The following is a 16,555-nucleotide window of genomic DNA, read 5'->3' on the forward strand; positions in this document are numbered from 1 at the left end:
AAATCCAGCAATAATTGAACGATAAAATCCTTCAAGACCTGTGAACTGTCTCACGGCTTCTGCAGTACAAGGCGTTGGAAAATCACGGGCAGCAATAATTTTTTATTCATTCAATGTAATGCCTGAAGATGTAACTGTATGACCTTGGAAATTAATCTTCTTTAAAAACAAACACTTTGCCAGTTTTATTTTTAAATTAACTTCTGTGAGCTTTGCAAGTACTTTCTCAAGGTTCTGGAAATGAGTCTGAACATCTTGCGACATGATTATAAGATCATCAAGATAAACTAGAAGAGTACTTCCTATCAATCTACGAAATAAATTCGTCCTGAGCCGTGAAAAGGTTGCTGGACTACCCCACAAACCAAATGGCATTCTTTTGAAATTAAAATGACCATTGGGAGTACTAAAGGCTGTTAACTGTTTATTTCCTCATCAAGGGGGATTTGCCAGAATCCCTGCAACAAATCTCACACTGAGAATACTTTGTTTCAACCTATACTTTGCAACAAATCATTTAAGACTGGAAGTGGGAAACGATCAGGTATAGTTACTCTGTTAAGCTTCCGATAATCGTTTACAGATTTCCAAGTACCATCTCGCTTTGGTACAAGAATCAATGGAGCGTTCCATGGTGAATTACTAGACTCAATTACATCACTCTGTAACATTTCCTCTATGAATCTATCAGCTTCTGCCCTCTGTGAATGGGGTAGATGGTAAGCTGGTATATAAATTGGCATAGTTCCTTACTCAAGGGGAATTTTATGTGTAATAAGAGGAGTGAGACCTAACTTTTCTCCTGGTAGAGCAACAACGGCTCTATTCCTTTTCAAAATTTCCAAAAGCTGAACCACAGAGTCAGGGAAATCAGTAGAACTGAGGTGTTGCGCTTGCACATCTGGCTGAGATCCCTGTTCTCCAGGTGTGAATGTACACACAGTATGTTCCATGGAGACATCATCCACAACTCGCACCAGTAAAACTACTAATGGGCAAAATCTACAACATTGGTGCCAGACTGGAGATGAATGTCGGTATTACGAGTGTTTGCAATGTACAATATAACAGTACCATCCTTCACTGTGTGCCAGGAGGGTTCAACAAACGTACAGTTCACTTTACATGTTTCACCTTCCGCAATAACACCCAATAACTCAGGCACTCCCTGAACATTAACTCTTACTCTGGTGAGAGAATGAGAGTGCAGCACAGTGGACTGGGTAACAGCACTCTGTTACCTAGCAGTAAATAGGTACCTGGGTGTTAGTCAGCTGTCACGGGCTGCTTCCTGGGGGTGGAGGCCTGGTCGAAGACCGGGCCGCGGGGACACTAAAAAAGCCCCGAAATCATCTCAAGATAACCTCAAGATAACAGTGTCAGTAGCTATTGAACCACTGACTTCAGAGATGGAAGCTGCCAGGCGAGCAAGACAATGAGAATCCGTTACGGCGTCCCCCTCCATAAGGTCTCAATACTCACTCTCCTTAACAACTGTACAACTACAATGCTTCAATTGAGTCCCTGTATTCTCGGGTATGCTACTGCGACAAGGATATGACAAACCTACGCTAGCAAGTCTGGCCTTGACAAAATTAATGTTGTCGGATTGAAGGTTGAACTCATGGTGCAGTCTATACATGTTGCACAAGGGTATGATGTGGTCTTTGATACTAATATTCCAACGATGGGGAAACAATACGATGTTCATATCAATCATGCTTTACAAACCTAGAAGAATGTCACCAGGAAAATGGATATAGTCAACAACTAAACATGCTATAGGCAGTGTGATGTCATCTAACTTGAATGGGAGGTCAATTTCCCCCTGAACTTTTACTGTATTTTCTGAAACACCACTTAGAAAAGGTATGGGTGACTTTCTTACTGGAGTAGAGTGCTTACTTGCCATATCGGGAGTCGGTCGGCCGAGCGGACAGCATGCTGGACTTGTGATCCTGTGGTCCCGGGTTCGATCCCTGGCGCCGGCGAGAAACAATGGGCAGAGTTTCTTTCACCCTATGCCCCTGTTACTTAGCAGTAAAATAGGAACCTGGGTGTTAGTCAGCTGTAACGGGCTGCTTCTTTGGGGTGGAGACCAGGCCGCGGGGACACTAAAAAGCCCCGAAATCATCTCAAGATAATCTCAAGATATCTCGAAGAGCTGAGGGCTTGACAATATTAATTTTTGCACCCGAGTTTTTTTTTTGCACCAGACTTTTAAAATTCTACTTTGTACAATGGCTGAGACAAGGGGGCCATCACTTGATAATGGACAAGTTACTACTTGTGATTTATGTTGCCTAGGAAGTCTGCGTCTCGTCTGGGTCAAATTCACTGTGGTTCCGTCAACATCTACAACTGGTCGAGAGTCAATGTCCTCTTCTGTGAAGTCTCCAAATCTATTTTGGGTAGGTACTGAGTACACAGAGTAGGACTGGCTAACTTGAATTGGTTAGCAGATGGCTTTGGGGGTTTCCCAATGACATGGAGTGAACATTCCGGACTCCAGCATTCTGTGATCGAGTATTATAATTGGATGTTGTGTTATGGCTGGACTGGGAGTTGTAATTACATGAGTTCTGATAATGTCTCGGACACTGCGCCTCGCCAATACTGACCGTGGGAGTTACGAGGTGGGGATGTCCTTTGCCTAGCTTTACAATCCGCAGTGTGGTGACCAACTTGTTTAAGGTATCTACAATATGGGAGCCTAGAATTATTAGATTTACGAGGAGACTGAGAGAATTGTCTAGGGGTGATGATCTAGGAGCGGACTAACAGTCCCTTGCGAGGTGGTTAGTCTTACCATAATGCCAACATGAGGGAATGGATGGTTGTGGGCTATGGCGTCTTGGCAACTTATGAGGAGGAGAATTTGACTGCGGGCTATGACCATGGGTGCGGTTCTGCGACAAAGAGTTTTGAGAGTTCATGGGAGGATGCTGAGAGCTTGTTACTACATTCACAGTGTCAGAGGATGGCAACAGTTGAGCACTTCGGGGAGCTAGTTTATTGGCGGCATTGTTAATAGCATCAAACATTTCACCAATTTCATGCTGAACTCCAAAATTTTGCTGTTCGATGATGGGTTTAGTATGCTCCAGGGCAAAATGCATTAAAGTGCCAAATACTATCATTTTGGCCATAGAATCTGGGGTCAGTGTTTTGTCTTTATCCACCCATAATGAACTAATCATAGCAGTCATTAAGGCTACTGATCGAGACGGCTAGTAAATGCATTAAACGATTCACGAGGCTGCATGGTGGCATTGGCGATTTTCTTGACTAACCTACACGGGGTCGAGGTCTCCTTTGTTAACAAAGCACCGGCGAAAGGAATCCATAAATTCAGACCAAGACTGAGGCTAACAATGGCTTTCTCGTCTACCACAAAACGTTCATCACCTTTGGTTGTGCCAACAGCTGACCGAGCAATCATCAGGTATTAGGCATCAGTAAGCTCAGAAAAACGGGCATTGGTATTGGCCTTATCCTGCTAAACCAGGACTCTAACAAGCGGGATTCGGCAACAAAAAGTGGAATAGTCATTTCCTGAACTGACTTCTGTCCAGTAGTACAAGTAATTGCTCCATTGGAGTCAGAAGTACTTGCAACAGTGGTAGGCATTGTCACTGTCGTTGAAGTAATGTTTGAACGCAAATTATAATTAAGTGCACCAGGCATCAAAAATATAATACACAAAAATAAAACACTAAAAAAATATTAAACTTGGCTAAAGTAAGGAAATGGCAAAAAAAAAATTGTACTAGGCAACAAAATAATAAAAAACAAGCAAAATTGCGAATTAAATTAGCAATCTGGTATGGATACGGCTGGAATTAGAGTTATATAAATTAATTAAACCAGGCTATGCACTGCAAATTAAATTATAAAGCGGGAAAATGCAATTGCAGTTTTGATTAAAAATAATTAAACACAACAAGTGGCAATGCAGGAAATATGGGTTTAGAAAATGAGAAATACTTCAATACTGAAGGAATAAATTTCAAATTAAGGTCTGGAGAAATAAAAAAAAATATATTGTGCAAACTTGAAATTGACTTGAGAATGGTCCAGGAAGGACCGGAACGTCGTCGTCCCTTCACCTTCTAGTGTGTGGTCTGGTCAACATACTTTAGCCACGTTAGTGTGACTCATCGCTTGTATATTGTGCAAATCCTCAACTGCTACTAAAACAATTATTTCTTACTTCTCTGAACTTTTAATTTACTAATAACTCTCTAGTAGCACAATTAATACTCAATGAAATTACTGTGAGAAGCAAGAAATGTTGAAAATGACTCAGGGAAGTGTGTGAGTGGAATGACTATCAACTCCAATATTTAACAAGACACTGGAAGGTTAATGCATATGATATTGTGGATATTATTATGTATATCACTATTAAAACATGACACAGTAAGCCTCATCTATCAATTACTTATCTCGAGAGTGCAATACATGAGAATCACCAGTAGTCAAAATAGGAGAAACATCGTGAAGGTGCGTGAAGAGGCACACATGAAGTTTGGTGATCTCAGAGTTCCCGCCGTACGCCTGGGCGAAGTAACCCTCAGAGGAAGAAAATAAAATGGTATGAGAACGATTAAATAAAGATACTTAACGCAAATGTAAGAGATATGAGTAGAGAGTACCGGAGACATCCCACTGAAAGTAACCAAGAGTTGTTTAAAACTGTGTGTCAAGTAGCCAGGGAAGAGAAGATTAAAGAGTGGGAAAGACAATGGCTTGAGTTCACTAGCTCTATTGGACGGGAAACATCTGCAAGACAAGTGTGGGCAAAAATTCAGATAGCTAAGGGGGGAGGAGGGGGCAGAACCCGGCCGGCGGCTCACAAAGACCCCCAGGGCAAGGCCGAGGAACTAATTCACAAGTGGAGTGATGCAGCATCCTCCTCTTTCCCTGCAGAAATCAGCAGGGAACAGCTCCTGCGATATGATGACAGAAGAATTAGGATAACAAGAGCACTGTCTAGTTATGTTCCCCCCTCTTTTACCTCTATTTTTATTTGTTCTCAACACATTTTATTCTTTTTACCCATTAGTTTTAAGCTTTAGTCATTAATGTTTTTCCTGCCCGAAACGCTTTGCGTAATAGTGGCTTTAGGCATTGTATGTACTAGCTCTATCTATTAAGCCAACAAACTTTGTAAAATCTCTTTATGTATGTACCTTACCTAAATAAAAATTATTATTATTATTATTATTATTATTATTATTATTATTATTATATTATTATGACGAATATGGGGAACCAATCACAGCCCAAGAAGTAAGGGGCACTATGAAAAGGGGTAAAAGTACAGCACCTGGTGAAGATGGCGTCACCTACGACATACTCAATGCACTGTGTGAAGTGTCTGGGAATCCACTACTCCACCTGTTTAACAAGTCATTCTTAAGAGGAGTGCTGCCCACACAATGGAAACACGCAATAATTGTTCCCATACCGAAGCCCAATGACCCTGGTAATTACAGACCTATCAGTCTCGTGTCATGCACTTGCAAGATGCTTGAAAGGATCATTCTAAACCGACTGTTGCACAAAATAGGCAGGTTAGGGGAGGGGGTCAATGGATTTGTTAAAGGACGGAGCACAGCAAATTGTATAGTTAATTACTTGGCTAATGACACGGCTAAGTACTCTGTATTTGTTAACATCAAAGGAGCCTTCGACAAAGCACAGGGGATTGCGATCCTGGACGAGCTTGCATGCATGGGTGTCAAGGGAAGACTCATGAAATGGGTTGAAGACTACCTCACAGGGAGGAGCGCCAAGGTTTGCTTCAATGGAGCAGTCTCCAGAACAATGAATATGGAACTCGGAACCCCCCAAGGAGGAGTCTTAAGCCCTACACTATTCAATGTACTTATGAACGCCATTGCAAATATTAATTTTCCGGAAGGAACACAACAAGTGGGATATGCAGATGATGTTCTAATACAAGCTCCCACCTTGGGAAAAATTGAACAGTCCATTGAACTTCTCGGAAGGAAATGTATTGAGCTCGGTTTCGCTCTCTCCACAAACAAGACGAAGGCATACTCCCATCACAAGCGGAGAGTAAATGAAGAACTGGAAATTAATGGTGTAACACTTGAATGGGTTGACCACTATCGGTACCTTGGCGTCACTGTCGGCTCTAACAAGGGGAAGAAAGAGGAGCTCAATCAACTCATAGGAACATGCAAAAGTCGACTCAGGGCACTGAAAGCTATGACCTGGAATGGACATGGAGCCTCTATTGCCGTGCTTAAAATGATGTACACAGTCTATGTGCGCTCCGTCATAGACTATGCCGCACCAGTTTTGTGTACCTACCCCAAAGTGATATGAAAAGGCTTGAGAGCATTCAAAATGAAGCCATGACAATCACTTTTGGAGTTCCAAGAACTGCCAAAACGTCTAATCTATGAGAGGAGTTGTCCCACCCCAATCTTAAAAGCAGAATTAAGGAGCTGAATGCTAAGCTTGCAATTAGGATAGCCAGAGATCCCCATTACAATGATGTTGCTAAGAAAAAACTGAGCTCTGTGCTACTTTCAGGGGGAAACAGGAGAAGCAAAAAATGGCATCACAGATCAGTCTGCTACCTCGAAGAGCTTCACCTGCTTGAGCAAGCCCGTGAGCTCCTGCCTTTAGAGAGGTTACCTCCCTGGGAGGATGACTCATGCAAGATTATCATCAATGAAATGGCAATGAAAAAATCCCACATGTTACCACAAGAAATGAGGCACAAGTATCTTGAGGAAATTTTTAATAAAGCCGGAGATGAACTAGATCAGATCTACACTGACGGGTCATCTAATCCCGTCAATGGAAGAGCTGGTGCAGCATACACGTTAATCAAGGATAATACTTTCCAACGCAGAAATGAAGAAAAAGCGCGTATTGAGAACTATGCCTCTTCAACACAAGCAGAGCTAACTGCCATTGTTATGGCGTTAAGGTTTCTTGAACGGAACACTAATGGTGCAGTGATTTGCACTGATTCAAAAGCAGCACTGCAAAGCCTAAGTAAAAATCGGGCAGAAAATCTTGCAATAGTCGCTGAAATTAAGAGAGCTGTAAGAGTTTGTACCATTCAGGGAAGAGTCGTCAAGTTTCTGTGGATCCCCTCCCATGTTGGAATATGTGGGAATGAACGAGCAGATATATTGGCTGCTGAAGGCGGTGAAGGAGACCATATTGAATACTTCATACTCAATACTCTACTATAAATTAGAGGTATTGTCAGGCAACATCACCGTGACAAGGTAACTGAGGAAAGGAGGATAGAAGCACAAACCAGTGAATCTGTACGATGGTACAACATGGTTGCAGGTGGCAATCCCAGTCATTATGGCCGAAGAGGAGGAGGACGAGGGAGAGAATCAGTAACAGCGAGAATCCGTCTTGGATACAAATATCCATGGAGATATGGAATGGAAACAACAGTTGATCAGCGAAGTTGTAGAATCTGTGGTGAGAGTGATGGACACCGCCTTGACCACTATCTACGTGAATGTGAACACCTGAGAGAAATCAGAACTATGTGTAGAATAATAAACCCCACATTGTTTGAGTTAGGAAAACACTATTTGTCAAATATTGATACTGTTCTTAAAAGATTCCCCCATTTTGCACCCGTAAGATAACGTAAGCTTTTAAGGGTTAATAGATGTTAATCTTCTTGTTTGAGGAGCTGTTCACTTGAGACAGTTAAGCAAGTCCCAGCAGTGTCTGGGTACAAGTGACAGGATGAACAACCCAGCGGGTTTTCTTCCTATTGGTGAGTGTTGTACATGCTGCTATGGCGGTATGTCCACTCACAAGATGAGCGTCGCTGCCCAATAAACTCGCCCCTCGGGGCAAAATTGAAAAAAAAAATTAACATGAAGTTTGTTTACATCTGGGGCGACAGTCAGCACTCCTTGCGGCCGTGGCACGAAGCTCTGGTGGGACCCCACACTACAAATGATGTCAGGACCATGAGGATTGTTACGGCCCTATTGGGTCGCAACCGGGTTCTTCTCTGATGTTATTAGAGTTTGGGTATCCGGCCCTAAGCTAGTAGTGGCTTTCAAGGGGTGTGTTCCGTAATGCGAGTTAAATTAAAGGGAAAGGGATACAAATGCACTGCTTTTGTATATATATTGCTACCACCACCATAAATATATCACAGTCACACGCGGGGTTGCTATAACTACACTTATTATATACAGATTAGTCTTCCTCTGAAGACACAGGATGCTCCACAGTGCTCAAGATAAGTAGCTCTGGTTCTCTTCGTCGTGGCCCACGATGAATTCTCTGATTCTCTCGGCGAATCTACCCTGGCCACAGGCCAGCCAAATCACAGTCCTACTGGGTGCACCGTCGCGGAGGCCTTCAACCACAAATCCAGCCTGTAGCTGGCAGGTTCCAATCAGCTCCGCTGTGTAGGCCACTCCACGACCGATACTAGGGTTGCGAGCCCTAGGCAGGAGCCTCGTGTGATTCCGCAGATCACTCTCCTCTCTCCGCACCACAGTGGCTAGTCTCTTCCACCAGCCAGCCCCCAGATAAGACGATTCCTGGTACTGCCACATCACAGGCAGGCTAACACACTCAACAGTGCCCATCCGGGGGTGACTCACAGCTTCTTCAGAGCAAACTCGTGGAGAGACTATGGCTGCCTTGGGTAGACTGCCCCACCGTCCAATACAGCAGTCCCAGGTCGACTCTGTAATCAGACACATCATCAGTACTAGGGACACTCTAGGGCACCTCACTTACAGGCTTAGACACAAACGTCCACCTATCCACTCCATAGATGGCGTTGCTGTCTAAGCGCCACCTCACCAGAGGTCAGCAGCAGCTACGTTATGAGCTGATCAAGACGGGAATCCAGCACCTGTGGCCGGTATATCCTGTCCTCACTAGATGGCGCTGTCCATTTGGAGGGAGTTTCGGGAGCAGACTGGCAGATGGCGTTGTCGTCACTGCTCCGTGCTAGGATGCTGGACTCGGGTCCGTAACAAGGATAAATGCCGAGACGACGATGTTGCGTCGATGATGGCGAAGGAAGCTCAATTTGCTAGGCAGGAATGTAGACAGGAGTTGTTCACAGCAGAGTGGTGTGGCAGGGGACTGTGAAGATGATGAGAGGAGGCGAGGTGGCAAGGTGTGAGTAAGCTGGTGGCGACACTAGTCAGACATTTGTAGTCCACCAATTAATCTTGAATAACTGTACAACACACCCGATGATCAGTTGATACTTACGACGATGACTGACGACGATTGCAGTAGCTGGTAAACACTCACAATGCCTGTTACTGTCGGCTTGGGTGATAGTGGTGGGTGGCGCAGGTTCCAAGACGGCGGGAAATTTAAAAAAATGGCTGGCGGCTGGCAATTTCTTCTCCCCTCACTGAGGAAATTGCGTTCTCACTTGTAAATATTGTACCTTACTTCTGAGAACATCGACCTAGAGGTTGATGGTAGGACCCCAGACTGGTACAATATCATTGAATATTGATGCGTGGGTGGCGGATGGCGGCTTGGCGGTGGTGGTGGCAGGAGACACGTGACAATGTGGGCAGTTGAATTTTCGTTGCTCCGAAAATTAATTCTGAATCCCACAGCTGCTACCAGTATTCGTTACCTTTAGATGTATGGTGCTTGCTCGGTTGTAGAGAATACACAGAAGTTCACTTCAGCAGTTTATTGAGTAAAGGCAACAATGTATATTATGGCCTGCCAAGGTCCTACCTACTCTGGTCTGGTGAGAATACTAACCTTGCCTCCAGAGCGGTCAGTACCAGCTCTCTGTAGGGAATGACGTCAGAGGCCTACTCGACTGTGATTGGCTATATCCCTGCCGTCATACATTTTGAGTACTAACAGTGGTCAGTAGTGTGGTAGTCCATTATATTGAGGGTAATTGTGGCGTATAGTGTGGTAGTTCATTATCATCATTTCTGTTATTATTGCAGGAAGAGGAGGAGGCAGTGTGGAGCCATGTAAGCTGGATGAGGGATTTTACATCATAGATGAGACTAAGGAGATGGCCCAGGCAGTTATAGAGCCATTTATAGCGGAAGTTGATGCTCACGAGGTAAAGTATATTATGTTCATTTTGTGAGTCACAGAGCATGCTGGCAGCATCCCCTGGTAATGATGCTGTCGTGGCCATCACAACACTCTCAGTCAATCAATAGTTAGTGACAGTACAGCATGAGGCATAAGTACCCTGTCACTGTGACAGTACAGCATGAGGCATAGGTACCCTGTCACTGTGACAGTACCGCATGAGGTACCCTGTCACTGTGACAGTACAGCATGAGGCATAAGTACCCTGTCACTGTGACAGTACAGCATGAGGCATAGGTACCCTGTCACTGTGACAGTACAGCATGAGGCATAGGTACCTAGTCACTAGTTGTGGAAAGTACGCCTATGCCCGAGAGTTTTGCTTTTCCCGAGAGTCTGGCATAGGCCTTGGAGTGTTTTCATTTTTTCCTCATGGGCGTTTTCCGACGCCCATGAGTTTTTTCTATTTTTACTCAACAGTACCTCACAGTCTCCTAGTATTTTAAACCCTTTGTCATCCTCTCCTTCCATCATACATAATTTTCCAAAGGGGGAATTAAAAGGCACTCTCCTGACCATACTGTTTCACCCCAGGAGATTAAACGATCGCCTCTCCTCATCCCGAAATGTGTTCACCTTGGTAACCCCGCACAGACACAGACATCACTAATGGTCAATGACATCATCAGCCAGCCAGTCTTCATCTTCCCTGAATAAGACTGTTTTCCCTGATAGCGTATTTAATCTCACTGACCATGTTTTAATCCCATTTTCATGTGTTTACCATTTTAAAAGATTATTTCTGGTTAAAGATCGCATATTGAACATAAGAATGAAATTGCAGAAGGCCTTTTGGAGGGACCAAACACTTTGTTTGGGTAAATTTATCTTCGTAGTGTTTAGTTTTGGCTCTTCTAATTATTTCAGATAGCAACGACGAGTAATTCTTTGAAAATTCTTTGGAGACGATTCCTAACCTATACATCTTCTCAAGGTCATGTTTTTTATTAATGGATTAAAGTATTCCCTTTGTAAGCCAAGGATTGTTAAGCCTTTTAGTTGTGACTTGTTTCGTTAGCATAGGACAATGGGTGTTATAAAGGCTGAGAGTTTTTTGAAGAAAAGATTGCACTGCTAGGTTGATGTCCCCTATGTTACCTATTTCGGACTCCCAGTTGACATTAGCAGCAGCAGCTATAAAATTGCCTATAGCAGTTTCATTGTGCAGCCTAAAGCTTATCTCCCTTGTCTCTAGATGTGGTTTGTTAATGTTAGTTAGGAGAATTGTGGGGTAATGATCTGTAGTGCTATCGATGATTATCCCTGAAGTAAGCGGAGAGGTTATGTTGGTTCAGATGTGATCAAGAGCCGTGGCAGTACTATCAGTGATTCTAGTAGGTTTAGTGATTAAGGGTATGAGGAAGCAGGAATTCATACAGTTGAGGAAGCTGGCAGCAGTAGGGTTTTCAGGCTCGCAGAGGTCAATATTAAAGTCCCCTGCGATAATTAGATGGTTTTTATTCAGTCTGTTATCTAGTATTAGATTTCTAAGGTTAGAGTTCAATTCGGACACATCAGTGTTAGGAATTCTATAGACTGCACCCACAGTCAGGACAGACTCAGCACCCTTGACTCTGAAACTGGCGAAGATATACTCCCCACAGTAGTCTCTAGTTCTAATTACTTTTAAGCGTGTTAGTTCTTGGTGGTAGTAAAGAGCAGTACCACCACATCTCTGAATTGGTCGACAGTTGTGAATTGCTGAGTAGTTTGGCATGTTAAAGAGTTGAGTAGTATCCTCTTTTAACCACGTTTCAGTAAGTATAATAAAAGATAATTTGTTGTCCATAGTTTCAATCAAGGCACTAAATTCATCGAAGTGTTTGCTTAGTGATCTTACATTCAAGGAAATTACAGAGATATTGTGATTATGTGTTAATACATTGTTTACATCATGTGCTGTAAAATATCTGCAATTTTGATCATTAAAGTGATGATTGTCATAGATAGTGGATAAGAGGTTAAGTTCTGGGTCTATACTTGTTTGCATCAGAAGGCTGGTTGTAGGAAAACAAGGCAAGAATGGCAATTACAAAATAAAATTTTGATATAAAAGGGAGGAAAAATAAAAATATAAACAAGACTATACAAGACAAACACAAAATGAACAAAAAAAGAAAAATGAGGTAGATTGCTTACAAGTACTCTCAGGTACACTGTAAGTAATAATTTGCATTTTGAGACACAGGCAAAGCCAGGGGTACGATGGAGTAAGGGAGTATGGCGAGGCTAGGCAACCTAGGTAATAAATGAAATCAAAGAAAAAAGTTGAATAATAAACATAGGCAAATTTAATCTAATGATTATTAACTATAAATAGTTTAGTTATGATCCTATAAATAGTAAAAACTAAAGAAAAATATTAATGCACTCAATTAATTAAGTTCAATAAATGACTAAAATAAATTAAATTAAATTTTAAATTAAAAAAGTTTAACAAAGAGACTTTGGGTACCTAACCCACACTAGGTGACAAGGGGTTTAATTATGTTGATTCATTGAGAGTGATAACAAGGTGAGACAAACCATATTGGGAGAGGAAAATGTTGAGGTTATCCTCATTAACATCTGTAAACATTTTACCTTCTGAGGTCTTTCTCACTTTAATCACGCCATCTCTTACGAAGCACTGATGAATCGCATCTGGGTTTTGATTACGGATTTGACGGAGGCGGTGGAGGAGTTGCTGTCTTTTTCTAGTCAATCACTCGTTGATGTAGATTCCCTTTCGTTGGGATGCAACTGTCCGGACAAGATGCGATTTTATGGACTGGGAAGCTAGCTTGAGGCGAATTTTTCGCTGGTTTTGTCCTGATGGATTCTTTTTGCCTACTCTGTAGGCAGCAATAATGTCAGTTTTGTTTGGAGTAATATACAATTCGTCTTTTATGAGAGCATGAACTATTTCAATACTCTTTTTACCTTCACGTTCCACAGGAATATCTTGGGACGACACAACAACAGAGTCGAGCAACTTTTGCTGATCTTGTTCATCCTGGGAGATGGAATGTTGGGCGGATAATGTACTGATACATACAGTCATTTTGTTGAGAGCTTCTTGTTTTTTTATGACTTCATCAGTTTTCAGACGCATGTTTTCCTCACGGAGATCATTCAAGTCATGCTGGAGTTGGTCTTGGCTAGCCTTATAGTTTCTAATATCCTCGCAGAGAAGGGTTATTTCTTGTTGTTGTTGATGAAGGTTCACGAGGTTCGCTTGATTCTCAGTTTGAAGACTCAGGATGATCGTATTTTGAGTCTCAATGACTAGACACAACTTTTTAAACTATTGATTCTCGGCCCAGTTAGGGAAATCCAGTGAGGGACTAGAAGCACGCTTGAATTTCGTAAAGTAGGATGGAAGCGTGGCATTAGGAGAGGATTGAGAGGACACCGCTCCCTGGCTCAGTGATGGGGTAGAGGGGAGAGCAGCACCGCCGCCGCGGACCCCAGAGCTTCCAGACGGAGAAACACGATGGCTGTCAGTGTTGGTCGGGATGGATGCCTTGTTAGGGGCTTTGTTGCTCTTATTTCCCTGCGCAGTCTTGCTTTTGGGAGACTGCGGAAGACTTCTAAATATGCACATTATTAAATCTATTTGCTTATCCCAATCCTTAGAGGTTTCATTGCAAAACTTCTTCAGGAGTGCTTTAATAGTCTGATGACTACGCTTAAGAGAACCCTGTGAAGCAGGATGATAGGGGCTGGACAATACCTGTGTGATGTTGAACTCTTCCAGTGTCCTCTTGAAGAGATCTCTGGTGAAGTTGGTGCCACAGTCGCTCTGAACCTCCCCTGGAAATCCATACTGGGTGAAGATCTTCAATAAGTGTTTCACAACCGTAGCAGCCGTAATGTTCTTTACTGGAACTGCTATGGGGAATCTGGTGGTAGGACACAGGATAGTTAGTATATAGGCGTTACCAGAACTGATCCGAGGTAAAGGACCAACACAGTCTATAATAAGTCTGTGGAAAGGTTCCGCAGGCACCTATGGGAGTCAGTGGAGTCAGTGGTGCTCTGGGGATAGAGATGTTCGGTTAACCTGCCATTTGACATGTATGACACTGTTTGACGCACTGTTTGACGCTATTTACCATACCTGGCCAGTATTAGTCTTGACGGATTCCGTGGTAGGTCTTGTTAAATCCGTAGTGCGAGAGTGCTCCGTGGGCCAGGTGTAGAATAGTGGGCCGCAGGCTGGCAGGAATCACTAGTTGTTCGACGTTGGCCCAATCGTCCTCCTCCTTCAGTTTACTGGGTCTGTATCTGCGGTAGAGCAACTCGTTCTCTAAGAAGAACCCAGGAATACTGGCAGGTTGAGTCTCAGCCTGGAAGAATAATGGTGTCAAGGTAAGATCTTCCCTCTGTAACTTACGGAACTCCAACTTGGTCAGATTCGGGGGTAGTTTCTGAGGGTCTTGAGGGAGAGCGGTAGCAGTAGAGTCAGCTGGCTGTGGTCGTGCAGCTTGTGCACGGGTGGTCACTAAAACCGGAGGAGAAACTTCATCACTCTCTTGAACCTTTGCTGGAACATACTCAAAGATGGGATTATCCATTACAGAGGTACACACCTGGGGTTTGTCCATGACGATCAGGTTGGACGGTTGCAGGTCTTCTGTCAAGTCGTTGCTCAGGAGAAGTTGCACTCCAGGCATGGGAAAAGGCTTTTCCCTGATGGCGACTTGGACTTCTCCGTTCACGAAGGGACAATCCAGGTGGACTCTGGCGAGAGGATAAGGAGTGGTAGCAGTGAGGTCAGTGATGAAGACGGTTTCCCCGGTGTAGGCGATATTGGGCACAGCTGATTTCAAAATAATTGATTGAAGAGCCGCTGTGTCCCTCAAGATCTTCCGTTTGAAACGTCCCTCCGAATCTGAACCGTTGGTAGAGACAGTTCCAGGATACAGGTGTTTACTGAAGAGAGAAAGATCATTAACATGAACACCAACATTCATCACAGGCTTACCGGACTTGGAGGAGTCTGTTTGGGTTTAGTGGATTCAGTATTACCCTTGTATTGAGACTTGCCACATTTATCTATGGTATGTCCATAGAGTCTACAATACTTACAGTACAATTGCGAGCCAGCTTGATCGGTACTCACTTTCTCGTAACTGTACCAAGACTTCTTACTGGAAGGTGGTTCTGGTGTCAGCCGGTGGATGAGGCTGTAAGTGTCATCCGACTTAGCACATCTTAGGTAGTCGGTCTCTTCTTTATCTGCTAAATATAAACGGGCAGGAGGAGGCACACGCCTCAAGAATTCTTCAACTAGCATGAGGTTGACGAGTTCTGCAAAGGTAGAGCCATGTGCTGCTTCCAGCCATTTCATAAAATATCTCCTTTTGGTATTAGCAAATTCTAGAAAGGTAGTGGTACTTGCCTTTAGATGGTCACGGAATTTTCTTCGATAGCTTTCGGTGGAGAGAAGGTAGGCGTCCAACACTGCTTGTTTCAGAGTCTGGTAGTCATTCTCAGACGCCAAAGTACTGAGTGTAACTGCAGCTCTACCTGTGAGATGGACTCTGAGAAGGGTAGCCCATTGGTTGGCAGGCCCACTAAGTTGATTAGCAAGGGTCTCAAAGGTGGTGAAAAATACGTCGACTTCTGTCTCTACGAATGGTGGCATTAACTTACTTGCATGTGAGATATTGAAACTTACAGGAAGACTGGCGGTAGCTTGCTGGCGTTGAGTGAGGTGTGTAGTTTCCAACGCGAGTTCTTGTTGACGACACTCCATAGCCATAGCAGCTTGTTGTTTGTCATGCTCGCGTTGCATCTCCAGGTGACGATGTTTTGCTTCAAGCTGTACTCGCTCACGTTCACGGAGTATTGCAATCTCACGTTCTTGGTCTTCTTTTCTCAAGGCAGCTTCTCGTTCCTTGAGGGCGATTTCACGTTCCTGTTCTTCTTTCCTCATTGCAGCTTCTCGTTCTTTTATTTGTAAAGCTTATATTTGTTGTTCTCGTTCGATCTTGGCAAGCTCTAGTTTGAGTTTCATCGTTGCCAAATCAGGTTTATCTGCAATAGAGTAAGTTTCGTGAGTTTCATAGTCAATCTTACCTTCCTCTAAGAGATGATCCAGTAACAGGTTATGCAGTTCATTTTTGTTGGCTCCATGGGGAACTTCTAGTTGATACTCATGTGCAAGAGTTTGTAATTCAGTCCTCTTGGCACGACTTAAGTTCCCTATTTCACCTGCTGGATCTACACGGAAAGCTTGGAGACGAAACATGGTGAAATTAAAATATGAGAAATATCCTAGGGACAAAAGATGGTAAACACGAGTAATAACACGGAGGGAGAGATGACCAATTAAGAGAATGACTGAGGCCTACAGTCACCACGTAATCCAAAGTTGTCTCACCTTCACCATATGCTACTCTCGGAATGCACAATACACACAGCACCATAT

The 16,555-nt window shown here is 43.4% G+C and overlaps 1 protein-coding gene across 2 annotated transcripts in view; it reads left to right on the top strand.

Moving 5' to 3' along the window:
* LOC138351616 (uncharacterized) overlaps positions 1-16,555 on the top strand; it is a 75,989-nt gene that overhangs the window by 15,550 nt on the left and 43,884 nt on the right. For both annotated transcript variants that reach the window (XM_069303597.1, XM_069303596.1), the window contains exon 3: positions 9,981-10,102. In XM_069303597.1, coding sequence (XP_069159698.1) covers positions 9,981-10,102 — 122 coding nt within the window. The remainder of the gene's footprint in view (positions 1-9,980; positions 10,103-16,555) is intronic.

The sequence above is a fragment of the Procambarus clarkii genome, chromosome 50 (genome assembly GCF_040958095.1).
Source record: "Procambarus clarkii isolate CNS0578487 chromosome 50, FALCON_Pclarkii_2.0, whole genome shotgun sequence".
Classification (NCBI taxonomy): Eukaryota; Metazoa; Arthropoda; class Malacostraca; order Decapoda; family Cambaridae; genus Procambarus; species Procambarus clarkii.